This window comes from Gorilla gorilla, chromosome 2 (assembly GCF_029281585.2).
Source record: "Gorilla gorilla gorilla isolate KB3781 chromosome 2, NHGRI_mGorGor1-v2.1_pri, whole genome shotgun sequence".
Taxonomy (NCBI): Eukaryota; Metazoa; Chordata; class Mammalia; order Primates; family Hominidae; genus Gorilla; species Gorilla gorilla.
The window spans coordinates 180,899,883-180,924,851 of NC_086017.1; the positions used below are offsets into that span (position 1 = coordinate 180,899,883).

General features: G+C 41.4%; 1 protein-coding gene across 2 annotated transcripts; it reads left to right on the forward strand.

Annotated features, from left to right (window-relative positions):
* Positions 1-101: 101 nt before the first annotated feature.
* On the forward strand, positions 102-24,408 carry LRRIQ4 (leucine rich repeats and IQ motif containing 4). 2 transcript variants are annotated; one of them, XM_004037987.4, is made up of 6 exons: positions 102-219; positions 9,071-10,121; positions 15,435-15,608; positions 17,163-17,301; positions 19,632-19,828; positions 24,153-24,408. In XM_004037987.4, exons 2-6 carry the CDS (start codon positions 9,102-9,104, stop codon positions 24,303-24,305), a joined length of 1,683 nt encoding a protein of 560 aa, XP_004038035.1. In that variant the 5' UTR covers positions 102-219; positions 9,071-9,101; the 3' UTR covers positions 24,306-24,408. The 2 variants fall into 2 exon arrangements, with proteins under 2 accessions (XP_004038035.1, XP_063560419.1); XM_063704349.1 differs by lacking the exon at positions 102-219 and adding an exon at positions 458-596.
* The last annotated feature ends 561 nt before the right edge of the window (positions 24,409-24,969 follow it).

Below are 24,969 nucleotides of genomic sequence, written 5' to 3' on the forward strand. Positions count from 1 at the left end.
AAGCCCGCTCCTACAAAGTGTGCACCGGCCTGCCGGGCCAGCGAAGAAGCAGAGTAGCATCAGCACATGATAAAGGCGTTGGGCTTTGGGAGCATAAAGGGTTTTGTGCTCCCAAAGGGCGGGGCCACCAGGGAGGGCTTCCTGAAGGAGGTGACATCTGGATGGTCCGAAGGAGGCTGCCAGAGGACAGAATGCTTGGTGCGTTCTGGGCATGCGCAGGTACTTGAATGTACTCAGATCAGTACAGACAGCGGGGAGGCGGGCAGGGCCAGATCCACATGTGTTACTAAAAGGCCAGGGGTTCCGTCTAGATCCTGCTGCTCCTGGCACAGAATGCCAATCACTGAAACAATGAGAATTGCCAGGGAGGAAGGCTTTAATCTGGTGCTGCAGCCGAGGAGATCAGTCTCAAATCTGTCTCCCCAACCAACTAGAATCAAGGTTTACATAGCAAGAAAGAAATGTGACTACTTGCAGGAAATCAGGAATTAGGGAGGGGTAAGGAAGAGGAGTTGGTCAACAGGAATCAGGTGGTCGTTTAGGGAATCATGGTGGGTGAGGGATCTGGTGTCTCATTGTCCAGATGTGATGATCTGGTAAGTTTCATTTCCTTGATACTGAAATGGTAATAGTTTCCTTATCCCCCTTGCAGGGCATGCGATGGTGAGGCAGGAAAATAGGGTCTGGAGGTAGGGAACATAAGGCCGATTCGCACTTCGGCTATAACAGGAAATATCCTCTCCATAGAGTGTACACCATAAACGACTTTGTAACCTTACTTCATCCTCTTCATTTACACAGGGCATACTCTAAGTAACCAATGGAATCCTCTAAGGGATATTTAAACTCCCAAAAAATTTGTAACGGGGTCTTTGAGCCCCTGTGCTCGGCCCACTCCCACACTGTGGAGCATACTTTCATTTTCAACAAATCCCTTCATTCCTTCCTTGCTTTGTGCGTTTTGTCCAATTCTTTGTTCAAGACGCCAAGAACCTGGACACCTTCTACCGGTAACAATGGGGGTGTGGCTTGCTTCTTTGGTGCTCTGCTGCTCAAACCTCTAGGGGGAGCATGCAGACGGGCAGGCTGTGGGGCACGTGGGCTCCGAACCCACCGCAGCGTCTAGGGGTGAATGCTTACAGCTGCTGAAGCAAAGCCCCAGTAGGCGTGTGTTACAGGGTGCTCTTTCAGTTTTGCTGTGTATAGGCGGCTTGTGTCAATCAGCTCAGTTAGACCCTCTGTCTTACCGCAAGGACAGAGGGCTTTCTGTATCCTGGGGTTCTGGCCTTGGTGTACCGGAAAAATCGGATCACACAGTGGGCTTGGAGAATGAGTGCAAGGTTTTATTGAATGGTGGAAGTGGCTCTCAACAGATGGATGGGGAGCCAGAAAGGGAATGGAGTGGAAAGGTGGTGTTCCCCTGGAGTCCGGCCGCTCAGCAGCCAGACTCTCCACTGACTGCCCTGGCCAAATTCCCCTCGGTCTACACATCGTGCTGCTTGTCGGTAACCTGGCAGCGTCCGCTGGTGCCTGTCGGTGTGCTCTTCTGCTCCTCTGTTCCTCTCAATGTCCAGCCACCTGTGTGCTCCTCCGCCAGTGTGTTCCTCTCAACATCCAGCCGTTTGTGTCTGTGCCTACTAGGGTCTTGGGGTGTTTGTTTGTTTGTTTGTTTGTTCGTTTGTTTGTTTTTTGAGACAGTCTCGCTCTGTGGTCCAGGCTGGAGTGCAGTGGCCTGATATTGGCTCACTGCAACCTCTGCCTCCGAGCTTCAAGCGGTTCTCCCACCTCAGCCTCCAGAATAGCCGGGATTACAGGCGCCCCCCACTACGCCCAGCTAATTTTGTATTTTTAGTAGAGACAGGGTTTCACCATGTTGGCCAGGCTGGTCTCAAACTCCTGACCTCAAGTGATCTACCTGCCTCTGCCGCCCAAAGTGCTGGGATTACAGGCGTGAGGCACTGTGCCTGGCCCTTTAATCCATTTTGATTTGATTTTTGTATGTGGCAAGAGATAGGGGTCTAGTTTCATTCTTCTGCATATGGATATCCAGTTTTCCCAGAACCATTATTGAAGAAACTATCTTTTCCTCAATATATGTTACTGATACCTTTGTCAAAAACGAGTTCACTGTAGATGTATGGATTTATATCTGGGTTCTCTATTCTGTTCCATTGGTCTATGTATCTATTTTTATGCCAGTACCGTGCTATTTTGGCTACTTTAGCTCTGCAATATAATTTTAATTTAGGTAATGTGATTCCTCCAGTTTTGTTCTTTTTGCTCAGGTTAGCTTTGGCTATGCTGGATCTTTTGTGGTTTCATACAAATTTTAGGATTATTTTTTCTGTTTCTGTGAAGAAGGTCTTTGGTATTTTGATAGGAATTGTATATAATCTGTAAATTGCTTTGGATAAAATGGACATTTTAACAATAATTATTATTCTAATCCAAGAACATAAAATATCTTTCCTTTTTTTGTGTGTGTGTCCTCTTTAATTTCTTACTTCAATGTTGTATAGTTTTCATTGTAGAGATCTTTTACTTCTTTGGTTGAGTTTATTCCTAGGTATTTTATTTTATTTGTAGCTACTGTAAATGGGATTATTTTCTTACTTTTTCTGATTGTTTGCTGTTGGTATATAAAAATGCTACTGAGTTTTATATGTTGATTTTGTATCCTACAACTTTATTGAATTTGTTTATCCATTCTAATAATTTTTTTTGGTGGAGTCTTTAGGATTTTCCAAATATAAGATTATATCATCTGCAAACAAGGATAATTTGGGTTCTTCTTTTCCAGTTTGGATGCTCTTTATATCTTTCTCTTCTCTAATTGCTCTAGCTAAGACTTCCAGTGCTACACTGAATAATAGTGGTTAAAGTGGGCATCCTTGTATTGTTCCAGATCTTAGAGAAAAGGTTTTCAGTATTTCCTATTCAGTATGATACTACCTATGGGCCTGTCAAATATGGTTTTTATCGTGTTGAGGTATCTTCCATCTATTCCCAGTTTATTGAGGGCTTTTATCATGAAGTGATGTTGAATTTTATCACATGCTTTTTCAGCATCAATTAAAATGATCATATGGTTTTTGTCCTTCATTCTGTTGATAGGATGTATCACATTGAGTGATTTGTGTATGTTGAGCCATCCTTGCATTCCTGAGATGAATGCCACTTGGTCATGATGAATGATTTTTTTAATGTGTTGTTGAATTCAGTTTGCTAGCATTTTCGTTAAGGATCTTCGCTGAGAAGATCCATCAGGGACATTGCCCTACAGTTTTCTGTTTTTTGGTTTGCTTGTTTGTTTGTTGTGGTGTGTCTTTGTCTGGTTTTGGTGTCAGGGTAACACTGGCCTCATAGAACGAATTTGGAAGTAGTTTTTCATCCTCTATTTTTCAGAACAGCTTGAGTAGGATTGGTATTAGTTCTTCTTTAAATGTTTGATAAAAATCAGCATTGAAGCCATTGGATCCCAGGCTTTTCTTTGCTAGGAGACTTTTTATTATGACTTTGATCTTTTTACTTGCTATTGGTCTATTGAGGTTTCAGATTTCTTCATGGTTCAATCTTGGTAAATGGTATATATCTAGGAATTTATCCATTTCTTCTAGGTTTTGCAATGTATTAATATAGTTGATCCTTGGAATTTCTACTGTATCAGTTGTAATGTCTCCTTTTTCATCTCTGATTTTATTTATTGGATCTTCTCTCTTTTTCTCTTAATCTGGCTAGAAGTTTATTGATTTTATTCATCTTTTCAAAAAACCCAACTTTTCATTTTATTATTTTTTGCATTGTTCTTTATTCTACTTTCATTTATTTCTGCTCTGATTTTTATGATTTCTTTTCTTCTACTTTTTTTTTTTTTTTGACAGAGTTTTGCTCTGTTGCCCAGGATGGAGTACAGTGGCATGATCTCAGCTCACTGCAACCTCTGCCTCCTGGGTTCAAGTGATTCTTTTGCCTCAGCCTCCTGAGTAGCTGGGATTACAGGCACACACCACAATGCTTGGCTAATTTTTATATTTTTAGTAGAGACAGGGTTTCACCATGTTGGCCAAGCTGGTCTTGAACTCCTGACCTCAGTTGATCCACTTGCCTCAGCCTCCCAAAGTGCTGGGATTACAGGCATGAGCTATCACTCCCAGCCTTCTACTAACTTTGAGTCTGGTTTTTTACTTTTCTAGTTCTTTAAGATACATCATTACATTGTTTATTTGAAGCTTTCCTGCTTTTTTGATGTAGGCACTTATTGCTATAAACATGCCTGTTAGTACTGCTTTCACTGTATGCCATAGGTTTTGTTATGTTGTGTTTCCATTTTAATTTGTTTCAAGAAATTTTTAAATTTTCTTAATTTTTTCATTGACCCACTGGTCATTCAGGAGCATGTTGTTTAATTTCCACGTGTTTGTACAATTCCCAAATTTCCTCTTGTTATTGCTTTCTAGTTTTATTCCATTGTGCTCAGAGAAGATACTTAATATGATTTTGATATTTTTGAAAATTTTTAAGACTTGTTTTGTGACCTAAAATATGTCTATCCTTGAGAAGATCCGTGTGCTGAGGAAAAGAATGTGTATTCTGCAGCTGTTGGATGAAATGTTCTGTAAATATCTAGGTACATTTGGTCTATAGTGCAGATTAAGTCCAATGCTTCTTTGTTGGTTTTCTGTCTTGATCTCTCCAATGCTGAAAGTATCCAATGCTGAAATCAACAGCCATTATTGTACTGGAGTCTATTTCTTTCTTTATCTCTAGTAATATTTGCTTTACTTAACTAGGTGATCCAGTGTTGGGTGCATGTATATTTATGATCGTTATATCCTCTTGCTGAATGAACCCCTTTATCATTATATAATGACTTTTTTGTCTTTTTTTATAGCTTTTGTCTTGAAATCTATTTTGTCTGATATATGTATAGCTACTCCTGCTCTTTTTTGTTTTCCATTTGCATAGAATATCTTTTCCCATTCCTTTATTTTCAGCGTATGTGTGTCTTTATAGGTGAAATGTATTTCTTGTAGGCCACAGATCGATCATTGGGTCTTGTTTTTTTAAATCCATTTAGCACCTCAAGAGCAATTCCTCAGAGCCCAGCACAGCATCAAGATTTGCCCAGGAATTGCAGTCCTTGTGACCTAGACTGCCTTTCAGGTTTATTTAGAACCCCCAGAGCACTTTATCCCACAGTGGTGGGGCTAGCCAGAACTCACGTTCCACCCACTGGCATGGACAATTCCCCTCTGGCTAGGGCTGGTCTAAATGCTCCCTCCATGAGCACCATCTGAATTCTACCCGATGTTTCTTTCCACTGTGACAGGCAGCCCTGAAGTCCATTCCAAAGCCCCACAGTCACTTTCCTCTCCCTCCCTGAAGCACACTTATTCTCTCTCTGTGCCACATGGCTGCTCTGGGGGATGGAGGAGGGATGGTTCTGACTATCCAGGACTGTCTTTCCTACCTTCTTCAGTGCCTCTTTCTTTGCTATGATGTTAAAACCAGGGACTGTGATTGCAAACCTGATCTTTCGTTCTTATGAAGATGATTCCTTGTGTGAATAGTTGTTCAATTTGGTGTTCCTGTTGGAGGGGATGATTGCTAGAGGATTCTATTCAGCCATCTTGCTCTGCCTCCAGGAATTTTTTTTTAACAAGATGTATTTGTACAGAATTCTCTCAGCTATGACTCCCTGTTGAAGAATTTTCTTTCTGGTATAGGGAAGGCATGTTTCACATGGAAGGTTTTATTTCCTGTTTTCAAGGCGAGAAAGGGAAGATTAGAATACACTTAGTGCATCTGCTATTTTTCAAGTGTCTTTAGCTTAAAGTAATCCTCATACCAAAGTGGCATATTTTGGAGTGGCATATTCTGCCAGTCTTTATTACCATTACATGAATATCCAGTCTGAAGTCAATTAAGGTTACTTTTAGTTTGTTTGTGATTCACCGGTTTTTAGAAGGAGAAGATCTGCTGAGTGAAGTTTTAAGCAAAATCTTGAAATTCTTTTAACTAGAAATGGGTTTCTATGCTAACAGAGAGAGTCACACACCATATTAACCTCAGGAACCTAGTCTTACCTATCTAGTTTGTGCATAGACAGACTTGCAAACAAAAGCATCAACACTCACTGTAAATTTGAGAGGGCTGATTAGTTTCTTAAATGATTTTCTCAGGGGTTAGAGTTACACAAAGAAAGCTAATTGTTAAACTATCCAAATCTTGGCTCCTTCAAATGAAGATGTAACAATTATTTAATTTAGAAATCACCCCACCATAATATTGGATTGTAATAATAAGTAAATTTGATCACATTTGTGTAGCAATCCCTAGAGAAAAAATGGCCAATAAAGACCAAATCTTCCCCTTTCTCATTTACTGTGGCGGAATTACTGGCAAAGCTATTGCAAATCCGGGTTTTACAATCTCCTTTTATTAAATCCACAAATGAACGTGAAATATGGGTGTATATATATATATAGCTTTCAGAGGGCCGTCAAATTGATGGGGTATATGATTAAGGTGAGATAACATACACACACAATCAGATATTCTAAGCAGGTCTTATTATGGAGAAAGATGAATGTTAAGAGAAATAAGTTATTTCATGTGTCTGGAAGCCCAGACACCCTCATATTAATTCTAATCCACATAAATTTCTCCCAGTTGACTTTGTTGTAATGCTGCACAATAAAATCAAGTCTAAAATTTCATACCCGAGAATGATTTTAATAAATGCCAGGTTTCCTGTAAACGAGTGATGTTAAAAATCTAGGTGAGGTTGTGTCCAGTTCTCTGCTCTTACTCCCACTTCCTACCATGTTCTGAGAAGAGCCCTTTTAGTTATATAATTTCTTTATCTGGGAAACAGGGCAAATAATGATGCCTCCTGCATAGGATTATTGTGAAGATTAATTAGGTTACTTTAAGTAAAGCCTGGAGTACATAATCAGTGTTCTTGGTGTTCCCTATTTTTATTTGTATTATCGCCTCAGTCTACATACTGTGGAGAATTTTCAGAAATTTGCAAGTAGGAAACTGGAGATTTTATCTTACAGGACTGAACAGTATTAGATAAATTTAATCTGCCTGATGACTAAGTGACAAAAATGCTGGAGACAGCTAGTTTTAAACAAAATCAGTGTTAAATCTTTCCTTTTCTTTAAATAACATTGTCTCAGAGCTGATTTTGAGTCCAGGCATAAAGCAACAAGCACCTGAAGCACATAGTGTTGTGTTTTGAGGAATAGCAGTATTATGTATGGGGCTAGAAATGTATCCCCTTCATCTAGGCACTGGGCCTCTGTGATGGATGAGAGGCCCAGATACTCCAGCAGGACTGCCTTCATTCTAAAAAGAAGTTCAAAGACGCTACCGCCAACCTTGCCACTATCATGTCACGTTGTTCTCTGCCTTTCCCCATAGACTTTGTGTGTGTGTGTGTGTGTGTGTGTGTGTGTGTGTACTAAAGACTTACTCTTCTGAAATACAATATTCACATCTTGCATTTTATAAGATTTATAAGCCTAGTAGTGTAAGTCTGCTGATTTTGTTTTCACTAAAGATTATCTTTAGCTCCTTTGCATTTTCATGTAAATTTTAGAATCAGCTTGTCAACTTCTACCAAAAAAGAAAAAAAAAGTTTGCTAAAATTTTGACTAACATTGCGTAAAAACTATACATCCAATTAGGGGAATACTGACACCTTTTTTTTTTTTTTTTTTTTTTTTTGAGACGGAGTCTCGCTCTGTCGCCCAGGCTGGAGTGCAGTGGCGCGATCTCGGCTTACTGCAAGCTCCGCCCCCCGGGTTCACGACATCTTAGCATTACTGAGAATTCTAATCCATGGACATGATTTGTCTCTCCATTTATTAGAGACTTTAATTTGTTTCTGGGTTGGGCTTTAGTTCATTCAATTAACTGCAGTTCCAAATGTCTCACTTAGAGTTAAGCTCCTTCCAGCCAGGCTTCGGTACTTAAGACCATGAAACTACAGGACCTGTCTCTGTTCTTTAGTCCAGCCTGCAATTCTCCCTGTGGCCGTTTAACCAGCCAAAGACTAATGGGAAGAACTAGTTAGTGGGGAGAACTGACTTTGCATTTGGGGCTACTTCAGATTCTAATCCACTATGCCAGCCCACACATGACTGTTAAAAGTTTGGCAGGTTTATTCTTCTCCCAGAAGTTCCTTTGCCTGTGCCTATTAAAGGGTTGTTTCTCTGCCTGACAGTCCTCAAACTTGCAAATGCCATCAGGCATGAGAGGGTCTGCTCACGGGTCTCTAGTTACTTAGAAAAGGTTGGTGCATCTCTAGAATATAGTGTTTTTGTTGTTGTTGTTTTTGTTTTTGTTTTAGCTTTCTTTGTATCTTCGACTCTCTGGTGGTTTTAAGGAAAAATACTGTATTTTAAAAGATGAGGTTTTTCCCTACTGTTTTCTCAGTGTTACGGTAAGAGCAAGGATCTTTTACAACCTTCTACATCCTACTGGAAACATTCAGAATAGGCATTTTTTTAAAACTGAAATTAGGCTGGGCACAGCGGCTCATGCCTGTAATTCCAGCATTTTGGGAGGCCAAGGCGGGTGGATCTGAGGTCGGGAGTTTGAGACCAGCCTGGCCAACATGGTGAAACCCCGTCGTTACTAAAATTACAAAAAAATTTAGCTGGGCATGGTGGTGGGTGCCTGTAATCCCAGCTACTCGGGAGGCTGAAGCAGGAGAATCGAATCACTTGAGCCCAGGAGGCGGAGGTTGTAGTAAGCCGAGATCACACCATTGCACTCCAGCCTGGGCAACAAAAGCGAAACTCCGTCTCAAAAATAAATAAATAAATAAATAAAACTGAAGTTAATCTTTTTTTTTTTCATGTGAGTCTACGTGTTAGGGGAAGGAGTCTACACTTTAATTCTTCTAACATGAAATGCAAAAACCTAAATTTTACGTTCTGTCATAATTTCAAGCACTAAGTTTAATCAACTAGGTTTTAATTTTATTTTTCTTAAGGATAGCAAGTCTGGTGGCAGGTAAATTCTAATTTTTTTCATCCTTTTCACAATATTTCAGATTTTGAATATTTGAGCTTTTCTTCACAATAATGTCAAAAGACATAAAATCAGTAGAACATTCACCTAAAATTCATCAGAGAAATGACCCACAGCACGTCAATGACAGAACATTTTTCATTGATGCCTCTAATCAGAGCTTGACTGCCATTCCTTTGGAGATCTTCACATTCACAGAATTAGAAGAAGTGCATTTGGAGAATAACCAGATTGAAGAAATTCCCCAGGAGATTCAGCGTTTAAAGAACATCAGGGTCCTCTACCTGGATAAGAACAACCTGAGGAGCCTGTGCCCGGCGCTGGGGCTGCTGAGCAGCCTGGAGAGCCTGGACCTGAGCTACAACCCCATCTTCTCCTCCTCCCTTGTCGTTGTCAGCTTCCTCCACGCCCTGCGCGAGCTCCGGCTCTACCAGACCGACCTGAAGGAAATTCCCGTCGTCATCTGTAAAAACCTCCACCATCTCGAGCTGCTCGGACTGACCGGAAACCACCTGAAATGTCTGCCCAAGGAAATAGTGAACCAGACCAAGCTGAGGGAGATCTACCTGAAGCGAAACCAATTTGAAGTTTTCCCCCAGGAGCTCTGTGTTCTCTACACCCTGGAGATCATTGACCTGGACGAGAACAAAATCGGTGCCATCCCAGAAGAGATCGGACACCTGACGGGGCTGCAGAAGTTCCATATGGCTTCTAACAACCTTCCCGTTCTGCCCGCGTCCCTGTGCCAGTGTAGCCAACTGTCGGTGCTCGATTTATCCCACAACCTCCTCCACTCCATCCCGAAGAGCCTCGCCGAGCTCAGGAAGATGACGGAAATCGGGCTGAGCGGGAACCGCCTGGAGAAGGTGCCACGCCTCATTTGCAGGTGGACCTCGCTGCACCTGCTCTACCTGGGAAACACCGGCCTGCACAGGCTGCCGGGCTCCTTCAGGTGCCTGATCAACTTGCGCTTCCTGGACCTAAGCCAGAACCATCTGGACCACTGCCCGCTGCAGATCTGTGCACTGAAGAACCTTGAAGTCTTGGGACTGGATGACAATAAAATAGGACAGGTACGGATTCCTTTTCTGGCTGTCACTATGCTCTCATCCAGGGTCCTTCCTGCCCTAAGTTGGTTCTGTGTCTAAACAGCAAATTTGGACTGACTTTATGGGCGAAAATCCAAGATTACTAAATATCCAACAAGGCGATACTTTGTATTACTCTCTTTTTCCCTAACAGCAGCAGTAATCATAATAGTAGCTGATGTTTATTTAGAGGGTGTATGTGCCAGTCACTGAGCTAAGTGTTTACATGGATCGTCTCATCTACCTCACAACGACTGTGTCCTCAATGGTATATGAAGGAAGTGAGGGGCAGGGAGCTTAACTAACATGTCCAAGGTTACACAGCCTGTAAGTGCTGCAGCCGCGATTCCAGGCCACAGCTGCCAGGCTCCAGGGTCTACATTCTTTTTTTTTTTTCTCTTCCCCGAGACGGAGTCTGGCTCTATCGCCCAGGCTGCAGTGCAGTGGTGTGGCCTCAGCTCACTGCAACGTCCACCTCCCGGGTTCAAGCGGTTCTCCTGCCTCAGCCTTTCGAATAGCTGGGATTACAGGCACCTACCATCATGCCCAGCTAATTTTTGTATTTTTAGTAGAGACGGGGTTTCACGGTGTTGTCCAGGCTGGTCTCGAACTCCTGACCTCGTGTTCCGCCCGCCTCGGCCTCCCAAAGCGCTGGGATTACAAGCGTGAGCCACCGCGCACAGCCCAGGGTCTGTATTCTTAACAAAGACAATCTCCTGACAGAGTTTCCGTTAACAGCAGATGTTTCTAATACATAACAGCCTTAGAAGCCTAAAGTTCCATCCATAGGAAACTGCAAAACCAGATTTGTCCCAACAGAAACTGTCCCGTGTGTGCAGGGTGGCATATTCAAAAATGGTCATTTAGCATTGTTGATAATCATGAAATTATGGGAGACAATCTAAATGTCAGTAGGGGAGTGGGCAAATAAACTTCAATATATTCATAAAACGAAGTTATATAGTAATTTAAGTGAACTGGTACTGTATTGCCAACATGGGTAGATCTCAGTATTGTGATGTTTATTGAAAAGAAAACCTAAGGTTCCGCATCAAACTGCAGAACCTTATGATACCATTTATAAATTTTGAAATCACACCAAACTATATGTATATATACATATATGTATATACATACACACATATACACACAACACATATTTTATGGATATTTTATATATAATGAAAATATAAAATATTGACTGGAAGAAAACTAAATTCATGAAGGTGGCTGCCTCTGGGAAGAGAGAAGGAAGTCAACAAAATAGGGAAGCAGCTGGATGCAGTGGCTCACTCCTCTAATCCCAGCAGTTTGGGGGGCCAAGGAGGGAGGATCACTAGAGGCCAGAAATTCAAGACCACGCTGGGCAATGTAGGAATGTGTCTTTAAAAACCAAGAAAGCAAATGGGGAAGAGATCATAAGGGGACTGAACTTAATTGCAGTATTTCATTTTGTTTATTAAAAGATTTGGGCAGTTGGGCATGCATGGGTTTATGTTTCTTTATTATTTTATAATATTCTATTTATTTCAATTTTAATTTTATTTATTTATCTATTTATTTTTGAGATGGAGTCTCACTCACTCTGTCACCCAGGCTGGAGTGCAGTGGTGCTATCTTGGCTCACTGCAACCTCTGCCTCCTGGGTTCAAGCGATTCTCCTGCCTCAGCCTCCCAAGTAGCTGGGACTACAGGTGTGTGCCATCACACCTGGCTAATTTTTGTATTTTTAAGAGAGACGGGGTTTCACCATGTTGGCCAGGCTGGTCTCAAACTCCTGACCTCATGATCTGCCCACCTCAGCCTCCCAAAGTGCTGGGATTACAGGCGTGAGCCACTGTGCCCGGCTGCTAAAAAAATCTTTTATTTGATTTTTTATTTCTAGAACTTTTTTCCCCAAATTGCTATGGGGTTTTAAAGCTGCCTTTCAGGAAGTAAACATTTTGATGGTAACTTGTAGATTTAGGTCGAGATTCTAGGACTCAATCTCCACTGATGTAGCAACTCACCTTGGAGGATTTTTGAGGTTCCGTGAGAGCCCGTCCCTGAACTATTCCACTGCTGATGTAAGAAATTCCTTTTAGTGGACAAAGTCTGTCATTCTGCAGTTGGAGTGAAAGACTTAAAATATAAAGTACATGTGGGAGGGATAACACATTATACTGAGCCATGAATAATACCTAATCCTTTTCTGAGAGAAATTTTAAGAAATCAAAGGAGCGAATCACATACAGACTGCTTGTTAACAAAAATAAGCTTCATCCAATACCAAGTTTTAGCACAAGTCAAACTGCACTGAAATGTAGACATGTTAAATATTATTGTATTGAACATGACAATCTCTGTGTACCAGTGCTTTTTCCTCTTCAGTTATTCTGATGGGTTTTGTGTGTGTGTATGCATTTGTCCTCCCTTCTCAATGTCCTCTTATGCTAATACCACCTTCCAATGCATTTCTCTCCTTAATGAAACATGGCCTTTAAGCCAGCTCATTATCTCTCCCTCCCCAAAGACTCAACTCATGGGTTACTAGCTCTTAAAGCCTAACCAGTAGCTTCTACTTGCCTGTGTGCATGCAAAAAATATCTGATTTTCAATGTGTACCTAGATGGATTTTATTTTGTAGAGTATACTTCTATTAAAGGAGAAAAGCAGGCCACGTGCGGTGACTCACGCCTGTAATCACAACACTTTGGGAGGATGAGGCGAGTGGATCAACTGAGGTCAGGATTTGAGACCAGCCTGGCCAACATGGCGAAACCCCATCTCTACTAAAAATACAAAAATTAGCCGGGCATGGTGGTGGGCACCTGTAATCCCAGCTACTCGGGAGGTTGAGGCAGGAGAATCGCTTGAACCCAGGAGGCAGAGGTTGCAATGAGCCAAGATTGTACCATTGCACTCCAGCCGAGGCAAGAAGAGTGAAACTCTGTCTCAAAAAAAAAAAAAAAAGAAAAAGGAAAAAACCAAAACAATGTACCAGATCCCAAAATGGTTATATGTCAGTCATACTGTCATCAGTAATTGTCCTCATCTAATGCTCTACAGATTTTCTATACATCTAGATTTCTTCTCATTATACTTTACTATGACTATGATGAAACTAACTACTGGATCTTAAATACTCCTAAAAAAAATTTTTGAACATTCAATGTGCTTTGAAAAAGAAAAGCTAAGCTTTTATGAGTTAAGTGAACAGCAATAAGAATGAAATTTCTAGGTTATAATAAAATGGTTAGATTGAAAAATCTTTTTTCATTGTTTTGGACTGCACAGAATGCAGGCATTTTGTATTGAAGAGATCTAAGTGCTTGATGAAGAATTTTGAAATAGCCAAAGAGGAAGGCTTAAACATCAGTTTCTCCAAAGATTGACTTCATCTAATTAAAATAAATAGGTAAATAAATAAAACTGGAAAACTGTTACAGCATTTTTAGGAAAATGAGTCCTTACTCTACACAAAAAAGAGAAAAATGCATTATGGAAGATTCCAAGTATGTGAAACTTTTACAGACAGGTTGTCCTCAGGGAACTTTCTTTTTCTCCAACTGTAAGTGACCCATTCACCAATTACCTGTCTATTCCACCCATCCATAGAGAGGTGGGGGTGGGAGTGGCTCAGCTGAGCTCTAGCCAGAATGAAAGTAGGGTGGCTGACTAGGGAATGGATGGGAAGAATGCCCATGGGCTCAAGCAGGGAACTGTGGGGAAGGATTTCCCAGTTAGGAATTAAGCCAGATAAAGGAACATATGAGTTAAGGAGCTGTTGAGCTATATAGCTGGGATTTTTTTCTACGAGAAAATAAGGCATCTCTGTAACACAGTCAATAGGGTGATTGTCACATATTTTAAGAATGAGATTTTTTCGCCGGGTGCGGTGGCTCATGCCTGTAATCTCAGCACTTTGGGAGGCCTAGGCGGGCGGACCACGAGGTCAGGAGATCGAGACCATCCCGGCTGACACGGTGAAACCCCGTCTCTACTAAAAATACAAAAAATTAGCCGGGCGTGGTGGCGGGCGCCTGTAGTCCCAGCTACTCGGGAGGCTGAGGCAGGAGAATGGCGTGAACCCGGGAGGCGGAGCTTGCAGTGAGTCGAGATCGTGCCACTGCACTCCAGCCTGGGCGGCAGAGCGAGACTCCGTCTCAAAAAAAAAAAAAAAAAAAAAAGAGATTTTTTTTCTCATGTGGTTCCCATGGTCCAGAAAGAAACCGATAGACGGACATAATGGTGAAGCTGATTTTGGCTGTACTAAAGTAGGAAATCTGATGATTAGAAGTAGCCGTAGAAGATAATGAGCTTTTCTTCACAGGAGGTGGTGTTTAGATAAAACTGGATGGCTCGCTATAGAAAGTATGCAACCACAGTATTAGAAGGTTGAAATAGAGAACCTTCTTAAGGCCTTCCAGCCCTGAAAGTGTGGCACTCTGTGAAATGCCGACCCAATTCCCACACAGGGTACACAAGCCCGGGTATTCACTGAAAAGCAGAACATGACACGATAGGATCATAATGGAGTTCACTGAACACTGATTAGAAATGGTGTGAATATGTTTGCCTCCAACTGAGATTTCAACTGAGGTTTCAAAATTATTAAAGCCTTTTAGGATGAAGAGTCATATCACTAAATTTATTAGTTCCAATAATTGAATTTATAATGAATATTATTATTACAATATTACACATAACTTTAGTATTTTTCTTTCTATAGTGTCAAGCAGTTGCCACACTACAGTCCATAAATGGCAAGAACATAGGTTAAAAATTGCTCCAATTTTTTTTTTTTTTTTGAGACAGATTCTCGCTCTGTCACCCAGGCTGGAGTGCAGTGGCACAATCTCGGCTCACTGCAACCTCTGCCTCCCACATTCCAGAGATTCCCCTGCCTCAGCCTCCCGAGTATGTGGGATTATAGGCACCCGCTACCACACCCAGCTAATTTTTGTATTTTTTGGTAGAGACAAGGTTTCGCCATGTTGGCCAGGCTGGTCTTGAACTCCTGACCTCAGGTGATCCGCTGGCCTTGGCCTCCCAAAGTGCTGGGATTAAAGGCATAAACCACCGCGCCCAGCCATAAAAAATTGCTCCAGTTTAAAGTGGTGCATAAAAGTGAAATCAGAGACTTTAGATCTACAAGTATAAATACTGTAATGCAGATATGTGCACAAATTTTTCACCAGTAGGAGAGGCTAAGTTACTCCACTTGTTTAGCAGTCTGCCTCAAAACCAAAAGCCCAATTTATCTCTGCTGTTAAAAATAATCTTGACCTGAAACTTATCTTTTTGGAATACTTCTAGTTACCTTCAGAATTGGGCTCACTTTCAAAACTGAAGATACTTGGACTAACAGGAAATGAGTTCCTTTCCTTTCCGGAGGAAGTCCTTTCTTTAGCATCTTTAGAGAAATTATACATTGGGCAAGACCAGGGATTCAAACTTACCTATGTGCCAGAACACATTAGGAAACTGCAGGTAAGCCTCCCTAAATGAGCAGTCTAAGAAGTACCTGCCACTGCCTCTTAAATTGGCTGAAACTGAGAAAATATGAGGTCTCCACAGGCTGGATGTAGAATCATCCATACTCGATTTCCAGCTTCAGACAAGCAATCATTTTTACATTTTGAGGTTTCCACTGTCCGTGAACAACTCTTCAACATTTCATTGTGATTGCTGTTGGATGTGTCCTGCCATACTTCTTTCCACTGTGTGATTTGGTGTGTTTCATTTACAGAAATTGGGTCATAACTCTTTCCATTTAATTTCCACTTTTTATAAGTAGCCCCCTGAAAACTGGACTATTTTGAAGTTAAAGAGTATCATACAAGTGACATGCTGGGAGCCTACATTTTGGTGCCCAGGATTTCCTGTAAGGGGAAGTGTGACCTCTCTCCCTGATTGGAAAAGGGAAATCATGTTAAACCAGCTTCCTGCATCTGCAGGGCTGTGAGAAATACTTGCAAAGCAACAGGATAACTTCATTCAAAGTAGCCATACTAGGGTGTCTTCATATATTCATCCTTTAAAGAATTGTTTTAAAGAACTGTTTTTTTTTTTTCATGTTCCTGTTGCTGCACTTTTTTTTTTTGACAGAGTTTCGCTCTTGTTGCCCAGGCTGGAGTGCAATGGCTCACTGCAACCTCCACCTCCCGGGTTCAAGCAATTCTCCTGCCTCAGCCTCCCAAATAGCTGGGATTATAGGTGCCCACCACCACACCTGGCTAATTTTGTATTTTTAGTAAAGACAGGGTTTTGCCATGTTGGCCAGGCTGGTCTCAAACTCCTGACCTCAGGTGATCCACCTGCCTCGGCCTCCCAAAGTGCCAGGATTACAGGCATAAGCCACCGCATCTGACCTGCTGCGCTCTTAATGATGATAAAGTAGGCGTGGGCCACCACATAACCCCAGTCATGCAATGCCATGCACAGCACAGGTAGTTCTCACTATGACACAGGGTGTCTCTTCCTAATTCTCCATTCCTTTGCCCTGTGTTCATAGAACACCTTTCATCAGCTTTTCCTTTGTACCTGTCATGCCACAATCTTAGGGTGAAGTACAAACATTAGATTTTTTCCCAGTGAAGTTGAAAATAGTTATTTTGAATACATTCAAATCCATTCCCTGTGCATTTTGGCTACTTTCACTAAGGCAATATTGGGTTGATAGTTGAGGCAATTATCATTCTGTAGCAACTGCCACAGACAATTAGCTATTAAAAAGGAGTTAATGATAAATGTAGTTAAATTATTCAAATTATTTTTCCATAAAGTTCTGGTGAGAAAAATAAGCACTAGATGTCTGTAGTCTCTTTTCCCTGCATAAATGGAAACTAAGTCTAATGGATTTACTCAAAAATAATTTTGTGTCTTGATGATGGTCCTTTAGACATGCTTTTTCCCTTTAACCCAATGCATAATTTCCCCATTGAAAGTGAAAAAAAAGAAAATGCATGGGCACGCACAGGTGATTCTGGTTATTGTAATTAATTAATCAAGGTATATTATTATGGTACACTCATGTTATTTCAGAGTCTCAAAGAGCTATATATAGAGAACAATCATCTGGAGTACCTGCCCGTATCCTTGGGGTCAATGCCTAACCTAGAAGTTCTTGATTGCCGGCACAATTTGCTTAAGCAACTTCCAGATGCCATTTGCCAAGCACAAGGTGAGGAAACTTAGTAGATTCACAGCCTAGCAGAGTTTGTGGCCAGCATTTCCTATGGCAAATGGCTTCCTTGCTTTGCTAAAGACCGATCTCAGTGTTCAGAGAACTGAGTCTATCCCATTACTTCCTTGTAGGGCTCACTTAGTGACATGGGGGAGGCCAGGTGTCCTGATTGGTATAGCTAAGAGTCTTGCAAAGGCAGTTAAGTCATTTATTAAAATGGAAAAGTAAATAGCAACTGCTAAGAAAATTAGCATTCACCCATACATTTATTACACTACCAACAATAATTTACTGTACACTTACTACATGCCAGAATTTGGAGTTGGGATCCTGCAGTAAATTTCATCTAGGTCACGGAGTCACTTGAATAAAAGAAAAACTATTGGCCCAGAGTGGTGAAATTAGCAGGAGACTTTCTTGGAGCTACATAATTGACCTGGAAAACTATATATGATTCCTATTTAAATAGCCAAACATTTTCCACTACACTAAGCCATTCTTTGTCTGTACATTCATCCATCCACTTAACATGCTTTTGCTGAGCACCCACTGGGACCAGATTTTAAATGCTTCTTTTTTTTTTCTGAATCCTAGGCTTATGCACATGTTTTCAAACTATGGCTATTCTTTTTTTTTTTTTTTTTTTTAAGACAGAGTCTCGCTCTGTCGCTCAGGCTGGAGTGCAGTGGCGTGATCTCGGCTCCCTGCAAACTCTGCCTCCCGGGTTCACGCTATTCTTCTGCCTCAGCCTCCTGAGTAGCTGGGACTACAGGCGCCCGCCACCACGCCCGGCTAATTTTTTTTTTTTTTTTTTTTTTTTTTAGTAGAGACGGGGTTTCACTGTGTTAGCCGGGATGGTTTCAATCTCCTGACCTCGTGATCTGCCCACCTTGGCCTCCCAAAGTGCTGGAATTACAGGCATGAGCCACCGTGCCTGGCCCAAACTATAGTTATTCTTTAATGAAAAAAGAATGGAGAGATATTAGAGTGGAAGCTGATGCCTACTCATAAGACATTCAAAAATTGGGGGCAAGGCCAGGCGCGCTGCTCACGCCTGTAATCCCATCACTTTGGGATGCCGAGGCGGGCAGATCACCTGAGGTTAGGAGTTCAAACCAGCCTGGCCAACATGGTGAAACCCCATCTCTACTAAAAATACAAAATTAGCTGAGTGTGATGGCACGTGCCTGTAATCCCAGCTGCTTGGGAGGCTGAGGCAGGAGAATTGCTTGAATCCGGGAGGCAGAGGTTGCAGTGAGCTGAGATTGCACCACTGCACTCCAGCCTGGCAACAGGGCGAGACTCCGTTTTAATAAAAGTTAAAAAATTTTTTTAAAAAAAGAAAAAAAAATGGAGAGAAGGGGTTGTATGCAGTACTCCTTAGTAATGCTCCTGACCATAAATTTTTATCCTGTCCTTGGTCCCTGGAGGAGTGAAATATTCTCAAAATTTTTCAGTGTTTTCTATTTTTCTGTCTCTAATATTTATGGACACTGGCTTCAACAACTTTGAATTGTTATAAAGAAGTTGTAGGCCAGGCGCAGTGGCTCACGCCTGTAATTCCAGCACTTTGGGAGGCCGAGGCAGGCAGATCATGAGGTCAGGAGTTCGAAACCAGCCTAGCCAATACAGTGAAACCCCATCTCTACTAAAAATACAAAAATTAGCTAGGCTTGATGGTGGGTGCCTGTAATCCCAGCTACTCAGGAGAATGAGGCAGGAGAATCACTTGAACCCGGGAGGCGGAGGTTGCACTGAACCGAGATTGCGCCACTGCACTCCAGCCTCGGTGACAGAGCTAGACTCTGTCTCAAAAAAAAAAAAAAAAAATAGCCAAGTGTGGTGGCGTGCACCTGAAATCCCAGCTACTTGGGAGGCTGAGGCACTTGAATCGCTTCAACCTGGGAGGCAGAGGTTGTAGTGAGCTCAGATCATGCCACTGTACTCCAGCCTGGGCAACAAAGTGAGACTCTGTCTCAAAAAAAAAAAAAAAAATCAATAGTCTGCTGACCTTAGGAACAGCAGGGGCTGAGAGTGATTTTTCCCAGTGGGCTGTCAGTTTCAGCTAAAAACTGTTGCTGTAAACAAACAAAACATTTGGAATATCTGGAGACTGAATTCTGTTCTCTTCATTTTGAGAAGGAGCAAACATAGAGCTAGAACTTTTATTAGACGGTAGAAAAAGTTTTGTTGGGTCTTGTGTATCCTTCCTCTCATTCCCTTTGCAAATGCAGAATTGGATCCCTCACCTATGTGGACAGGATTAGGTGACAAGTTAATATTGTTTCTTCTAAGATTGATCCACCATTACAAAAAAATCTTTTCAGCTTTGAAAGAATTACGGCTGGAGGACAACTTGCTCACCCATCTTCCGGAGAATTTGGATTCCCTAGTGAATCTTAAGGTTCTGACACTGATGGACAATCCCATGGAAGAACCCCCAAAAGAAGTGTGTGCTGAAGGCAATGAGGCCATATGGAAATACCTCAAGGAAAACAGAAACAGGAATATAATGGCAACAAAGGTAAAATCAGCCCAGATTCTTGATAACAGTTGCTTTAGAGGGAGTCTAATGGTAAACACAGTACAGATTATCCTACGGAGCAACTCCTTACACCCTTGTCCTGCTTCTGAAAAGAGAAGTTACTAGGTAACTTTTATGTCCCCAGGGCTAAGTAAGAAGATTTTAAAATGTCAGCCCTAGCATTTTTGTCTTTTACGTCCCTTATTTCTTTGTCCAATAAGAAGCCAACAAATAGGCAAAGGAAACCAAAACTTCAACATTTCAAACAATCTAAAATTCGTGGACTATTTCATTGGAATGAAAAAAGCTTGTATTAACAAAAGCAGTAAAATAAGTTTAAAAAATTAGAAATGAAAGCATTTATAGATGAGAGGCTGAGCCCAGGGTTCTGAGCTGCCATTAATAAGGATCAAAAGGCTGAGATCCTTGTAATTCTGCTCTAGCCCTTTGAGCCCATGGAGATGTAGGACAGGTCTGGAATGTGTCCACTTCAGCCAGTGTTCTTTATTCTCCAACTGGCCCAAGTCCCCATCATCTCACAGCCGGATAACTACATAAGCCCTCTGACTAGTGTCCCTGCTTCCATGCCAGCTCCCCTACAACATACCTTCTGCTCAGCAGTTGCACTGATGCTCCACTGAAATTGGCAATCCTCCATTACACTCAGAGTAAGAGTCAAGTCTTCAGTCCGTAAAACCCCCTCTCAATAGCCCTCAACCCTATCAGACCTAATGTCCTCCCTTTTATGATAAATCTTTTGTAATACCTCTTTTACTATTCCAAAATAAATTCAGAGATAATAAAAACGTACAAAAGGACATAATTTTAATCAAAATAACGCCTGAGTTACAATTTAAAGGAGAAAGAAAAGTAATTTATATACAAATATATATTTCAGGCCTGGCGCGGTGGCTCTCGCCTGTAATCCCAGCACTTTGGGAGGCTGAGGCGGGTGGATCACTTGAGGTCAGGAGTTCGAGATCAGCCTGACCAACATGGTGAAACCCTGTCTCTACTAAAAATACAAAAATTAGCTGGGCATGGTGGTGCTTGCCTGTAATCCCAGCTACTCTGGAGGCTGAGGCAGGAGAATCGCTTGAACCCAGGAGGCGGGGGTTACAGTGAGCCTAGATCGTGCCACTGCACTCCAGCCTGGGCAACAGCTGTCTCAAAAAATAAATGAATAAATTATTTCAATGTGTATATGTTCAGGATGGATTACACTTGAAAGAATGAAAGTTGTGGTTCTTAATTGAATACTTCCTAAAAGCATTTTGAAAAACTGTGCACCCTCTTGCACATTCTTAAAATGATATTTAACATTGTTGGCCACAAGTTTAAATCATTGCAAAGGATGTAATTTCCAGTGAATTTTAAATGTTGACATTTTAAAATAGAGCTGTTAGATCAGTATTTTAAATGTATCCAGTGGAAACTGAATATCATTATGATTTGTCAACACCAATTTACAAATACTCAAACAAGTTATTATTTTATAGGCAGAATTTTTATATCATATTCCTTTTCTTCTTAAACATGTACTTCCATTCTTTCCCCTCAAAATTGATCCTAAGGTTTTATGTATACACATATAAGTCTTTCATAGATTGCTCTTTTGTACTTCTAGGCAACAAAAATATTTATATAAATTAAATTTTAAAAATTTAAAAATGTATATACATTACAACTATTAGTAGTAAAAAATCACCTAAAACAACATAAAATTTCTTACAAATTTTAATAATTATTAGACATATAGGATTTTTTAGAACAATGTACCAAAATGAGAGGGTTTTTTTTAGCATAGTTTATATATTCATGCATAAATATTGATGATTATTAGAATAACACAGGGTTGATTATAGATTCTACTCCTGTTTCTCATTTTACAGATGAAAGCCTTGAGAAACCTTGTTCATGTAGATGAGTTAAAGAGAACAGAAGAAGCTTTTTTCGCCTGTAATGTTTTATTTTAAAAAAACAATGCTTCATGCATCTCTGAGCTTCTTCCAGATTTATATCCCCCAAATCGATAGCAGGTCTTAGCTGACATGTCAACTAGGCTTCCCTTATTTTTCTTGAAGGTAGAATTAGAAACCACCTGTCTTGCAAAAGGATTGGTTAACCAGTCCCTAGAGTCATTCATTTTCTCATCAACACTTGTACTTTGAATTGTCTTTTTCTTTGTGTGTGTGTGTGTGTGTGTGTGTGTGTGTGTGTGTGTGTGTATGTGTGTGTGTGTGTCCTAATGATTTTTGGAGTCCAGGGCAATGCACCATAGTAAGATTCAGGTGGGTGCAAGCTATGCCCTTCCTCTGTGGAGCACCAAAGGGGCAACTGGGATGGGGGATCTGCAGTTATGTTCTCGGGATGATTTTAGGAAGGGGTACATATGGAAGCTGGAGCTCAGGAAATGGACTGTCTTCAACCTATCCATGCCTGCACACTGTTGGAAAGGCTTTGTAGACCAGGGTATAGGCCACACAATTAAAGACTGCTTAACCCTAAGTCAACAAAAAGCCCCATAAATTTCCAAAATGCCTCCAGAGAGCAGTGCTGTTCCCTGGATCCCGACAGGTCTGCTGTTTTCACTCCCCATCTCCTCTTTCCTACTCTCACTGGACTTCAGTCACAAGCAGATCTCTGGTGTTCTTCCAAGGACCAAGCATGTTCCTGGCTCAGGGCCTTAACACTGGCTCTTCCTGTGCCCAGAGATGCTTTCCCCAGATATGAGCAAGATTCTGGCCCTCACTTCATTCCATCTCTGCTTAAACATTCTCTTATCAGAAAGCCCTTCCTTGATCCACCTTATATAAAACAGCATACCCCCAGCCACCTCTTTCATTTGTTCATTCATTCAACAAACATTTATTGAGCTTCTACTATGCACCAGACACTGTTCTAAGCATTGAGATACATCAGTGAACAAAACAAATATGTATGTCCTCACAGTACTTAAAATCTAGTAGGAGGGAAATAAAAGCATGAAATAGAAAACATAAAATGAAATACTATGTTAGAGAGTGCTACTGTTAAAAAAAAAAAAAAAAAAGTTAGCCTAAGGGGAACTGAAATTGCCAGTAGTGTGTGGAGGTGGAGAAGTGGTTGATTTAAATAAGATTGTCAGAGTAGGCCTCACTGAAAAAATGACAGTCTTAGCTTAGGCTGCCACAACAAAATACCATAGAACAGGCGGCTTAAATAACGGAAATGTATTTTCTCACAGTTCTGGAGGCTGGAAGTCTAAGGTCAGAGTATCAGCATGATTGGAGTCTGGTGAAGGCCCTCTTCCTGGCCTGTAGAAGCTGACTTCTCCCTGTGTCTTCATACAACAGAAAGAGACAGAGAGAGAGATTGCACTAGAGAGTGCTAACTCTCTGATATCTCTCCTTATAAGGCCACTAATCTCATCATGAGGACCCTGCTGTTATGACCTCATATAAATCTAATCATCTCCCCAAAGCCCCTTCTCCAAATTCATTCACACTGGGGATTAGGACTTCAGCATATGAATTTGGGGCAACACAGTTCAGTCTGTAGCAATGACAATCGAGCAAATCCTTGAAGCAGCGGAGGGGTGAGCCATCTGAATACAGAGAAGAGTTCCAGGCAAAGAAAGCAGCGAATATACAGGCCCTGAGTCACAACTGTGCCTGTGTGTCTGAGCAGGGAGGAGGCCCGCATGGCTGGAGCAGAGTGAGCCAGGGAAAAGGGAGTTAAGAGGTTAGAGGGGTCAGGATTGGGGAGGCAGATCAGAGAGGGCCTTGTAAGCCATATAAGGACTTTGGCTTCTATTCAGAGAGAAATGGGGAACCACTGGACAAGTCTGCTGCTAGAGGAGGGGTGTTGCTGGGTAGGTAGGAGGGAATAGGATCCAGGGAACAAGTGAGGGCTGGCTTTAGGCAGGAGCACAGACAGCCCAGTAAGGAGCGGGAAGGCAGGGCGTAGGCACTCGGATCCCCTCACCATGCGCGGTCACTCTCCATAGCACTCATCACCGTCTGACAAATTGAACATTCATGCGTTTATTTTGTACTGTCTCTTCCCTCACTGGAATGTGAGCTCCATAAAGTTGAGACAGTTATTTCTCTGCTGTTGCCCAAAAGTCTAGAACAGGCACTGGCACATAAAAACAATAAATGCATTTTTTAAAAATTTGTCTCAATGCCTAGCCAATTGAGAAAGATAGAAAATAAAATTTAGAGTTCTAATCACATCCCATTCTCCACATCTTCAAGACCACGTATCAGAATAAAGAGATTTAACAATTTCCAGTTCATTGTGATACCAGCCGATGCTGAATTTGGGTTTATCTTGTTTTCAGATTCAGGCATGGTGGCGTGGAACAATGGTACAGAGAGGATTTGGGAAATTCGGTGAACTACTAAAACCACAAAAGAAAGGAAAGACCTCTCCAAAAGATAAGAAAGGAAAGAAGGGTGTAAAAGGAAAACCAGGAAAGGGAAAAAAGAAATAATCCTGTAAATTGATAAATTGGGGTAATGGACCTTGATAGATTAAGAAGACAAAATATCTAGGAATTAGATGCCTACTACATTAAAATTATTCATAAAATTATACTTATGTGTAAAAATAAATGATTCTTACTTTTACTGAAATATTTATGGATAAAATGATATAACACCTTGGAATTGCTTCTAAATAATATGGGAGGGGGAGGGGAAAGTGGGTAGGAATACAAGTGAAACAAGATTGGCCATACATTGATAACTGTAGAATAAGGTGATGAGTATGCAGGGGTTCTTTATACTATTTGCCTACTTTTATTTATTTGTTTATTTTAAGACAGGATCTCATTCTGTTGCCTAGGCTGGCAGGCAGTGGTGCAATCTTGGGTCACTGCAACCTCCATTTCCCAGGTTCCAACAATTCTCATGCCTCAGCTTCCCGAGTAGGTAGGACTACAGGTGCATGCCACCACGCCTGGCTAACTTTTATATTTTTTTGGTAGAGATGGGGTTTCACCATGTTGGCCAGGCTGGTCTCGAACTCCTGATCTCAAGTGATCTGCCCGCCTTGGCCTCCCAAAGTGCTGGGATTACATGCGTGAGCCACTGCACCCAGCCAGCCTACTTTTAAAACTTTTACTGTGAAATAATTATAGATTCACAGGAAGTTCC

Coding starts and splice junctions, on each gene's coding strand:
- LRRIQ4 (XM_004037987.4), top strand. CDS start 9,102: ATGTCAAAAGACATAAAATCAGTAGAACATTCACCTAAAATTCATCAG. Junction 15,609..17,162: donor AACACATTAGGAAACTGCAG/GTAAGCCTCCCT, acceptor ATGTTATTTCAG/AGTCTCAAAGAGCTATATAT. Junction 17,302..19,631: donor TGCCATTTGCCAAGCACAAG/GTGAGGAAACTT, acceptor AAATCTTTTCAG/CTTTGAAAGAATTACGGCTG.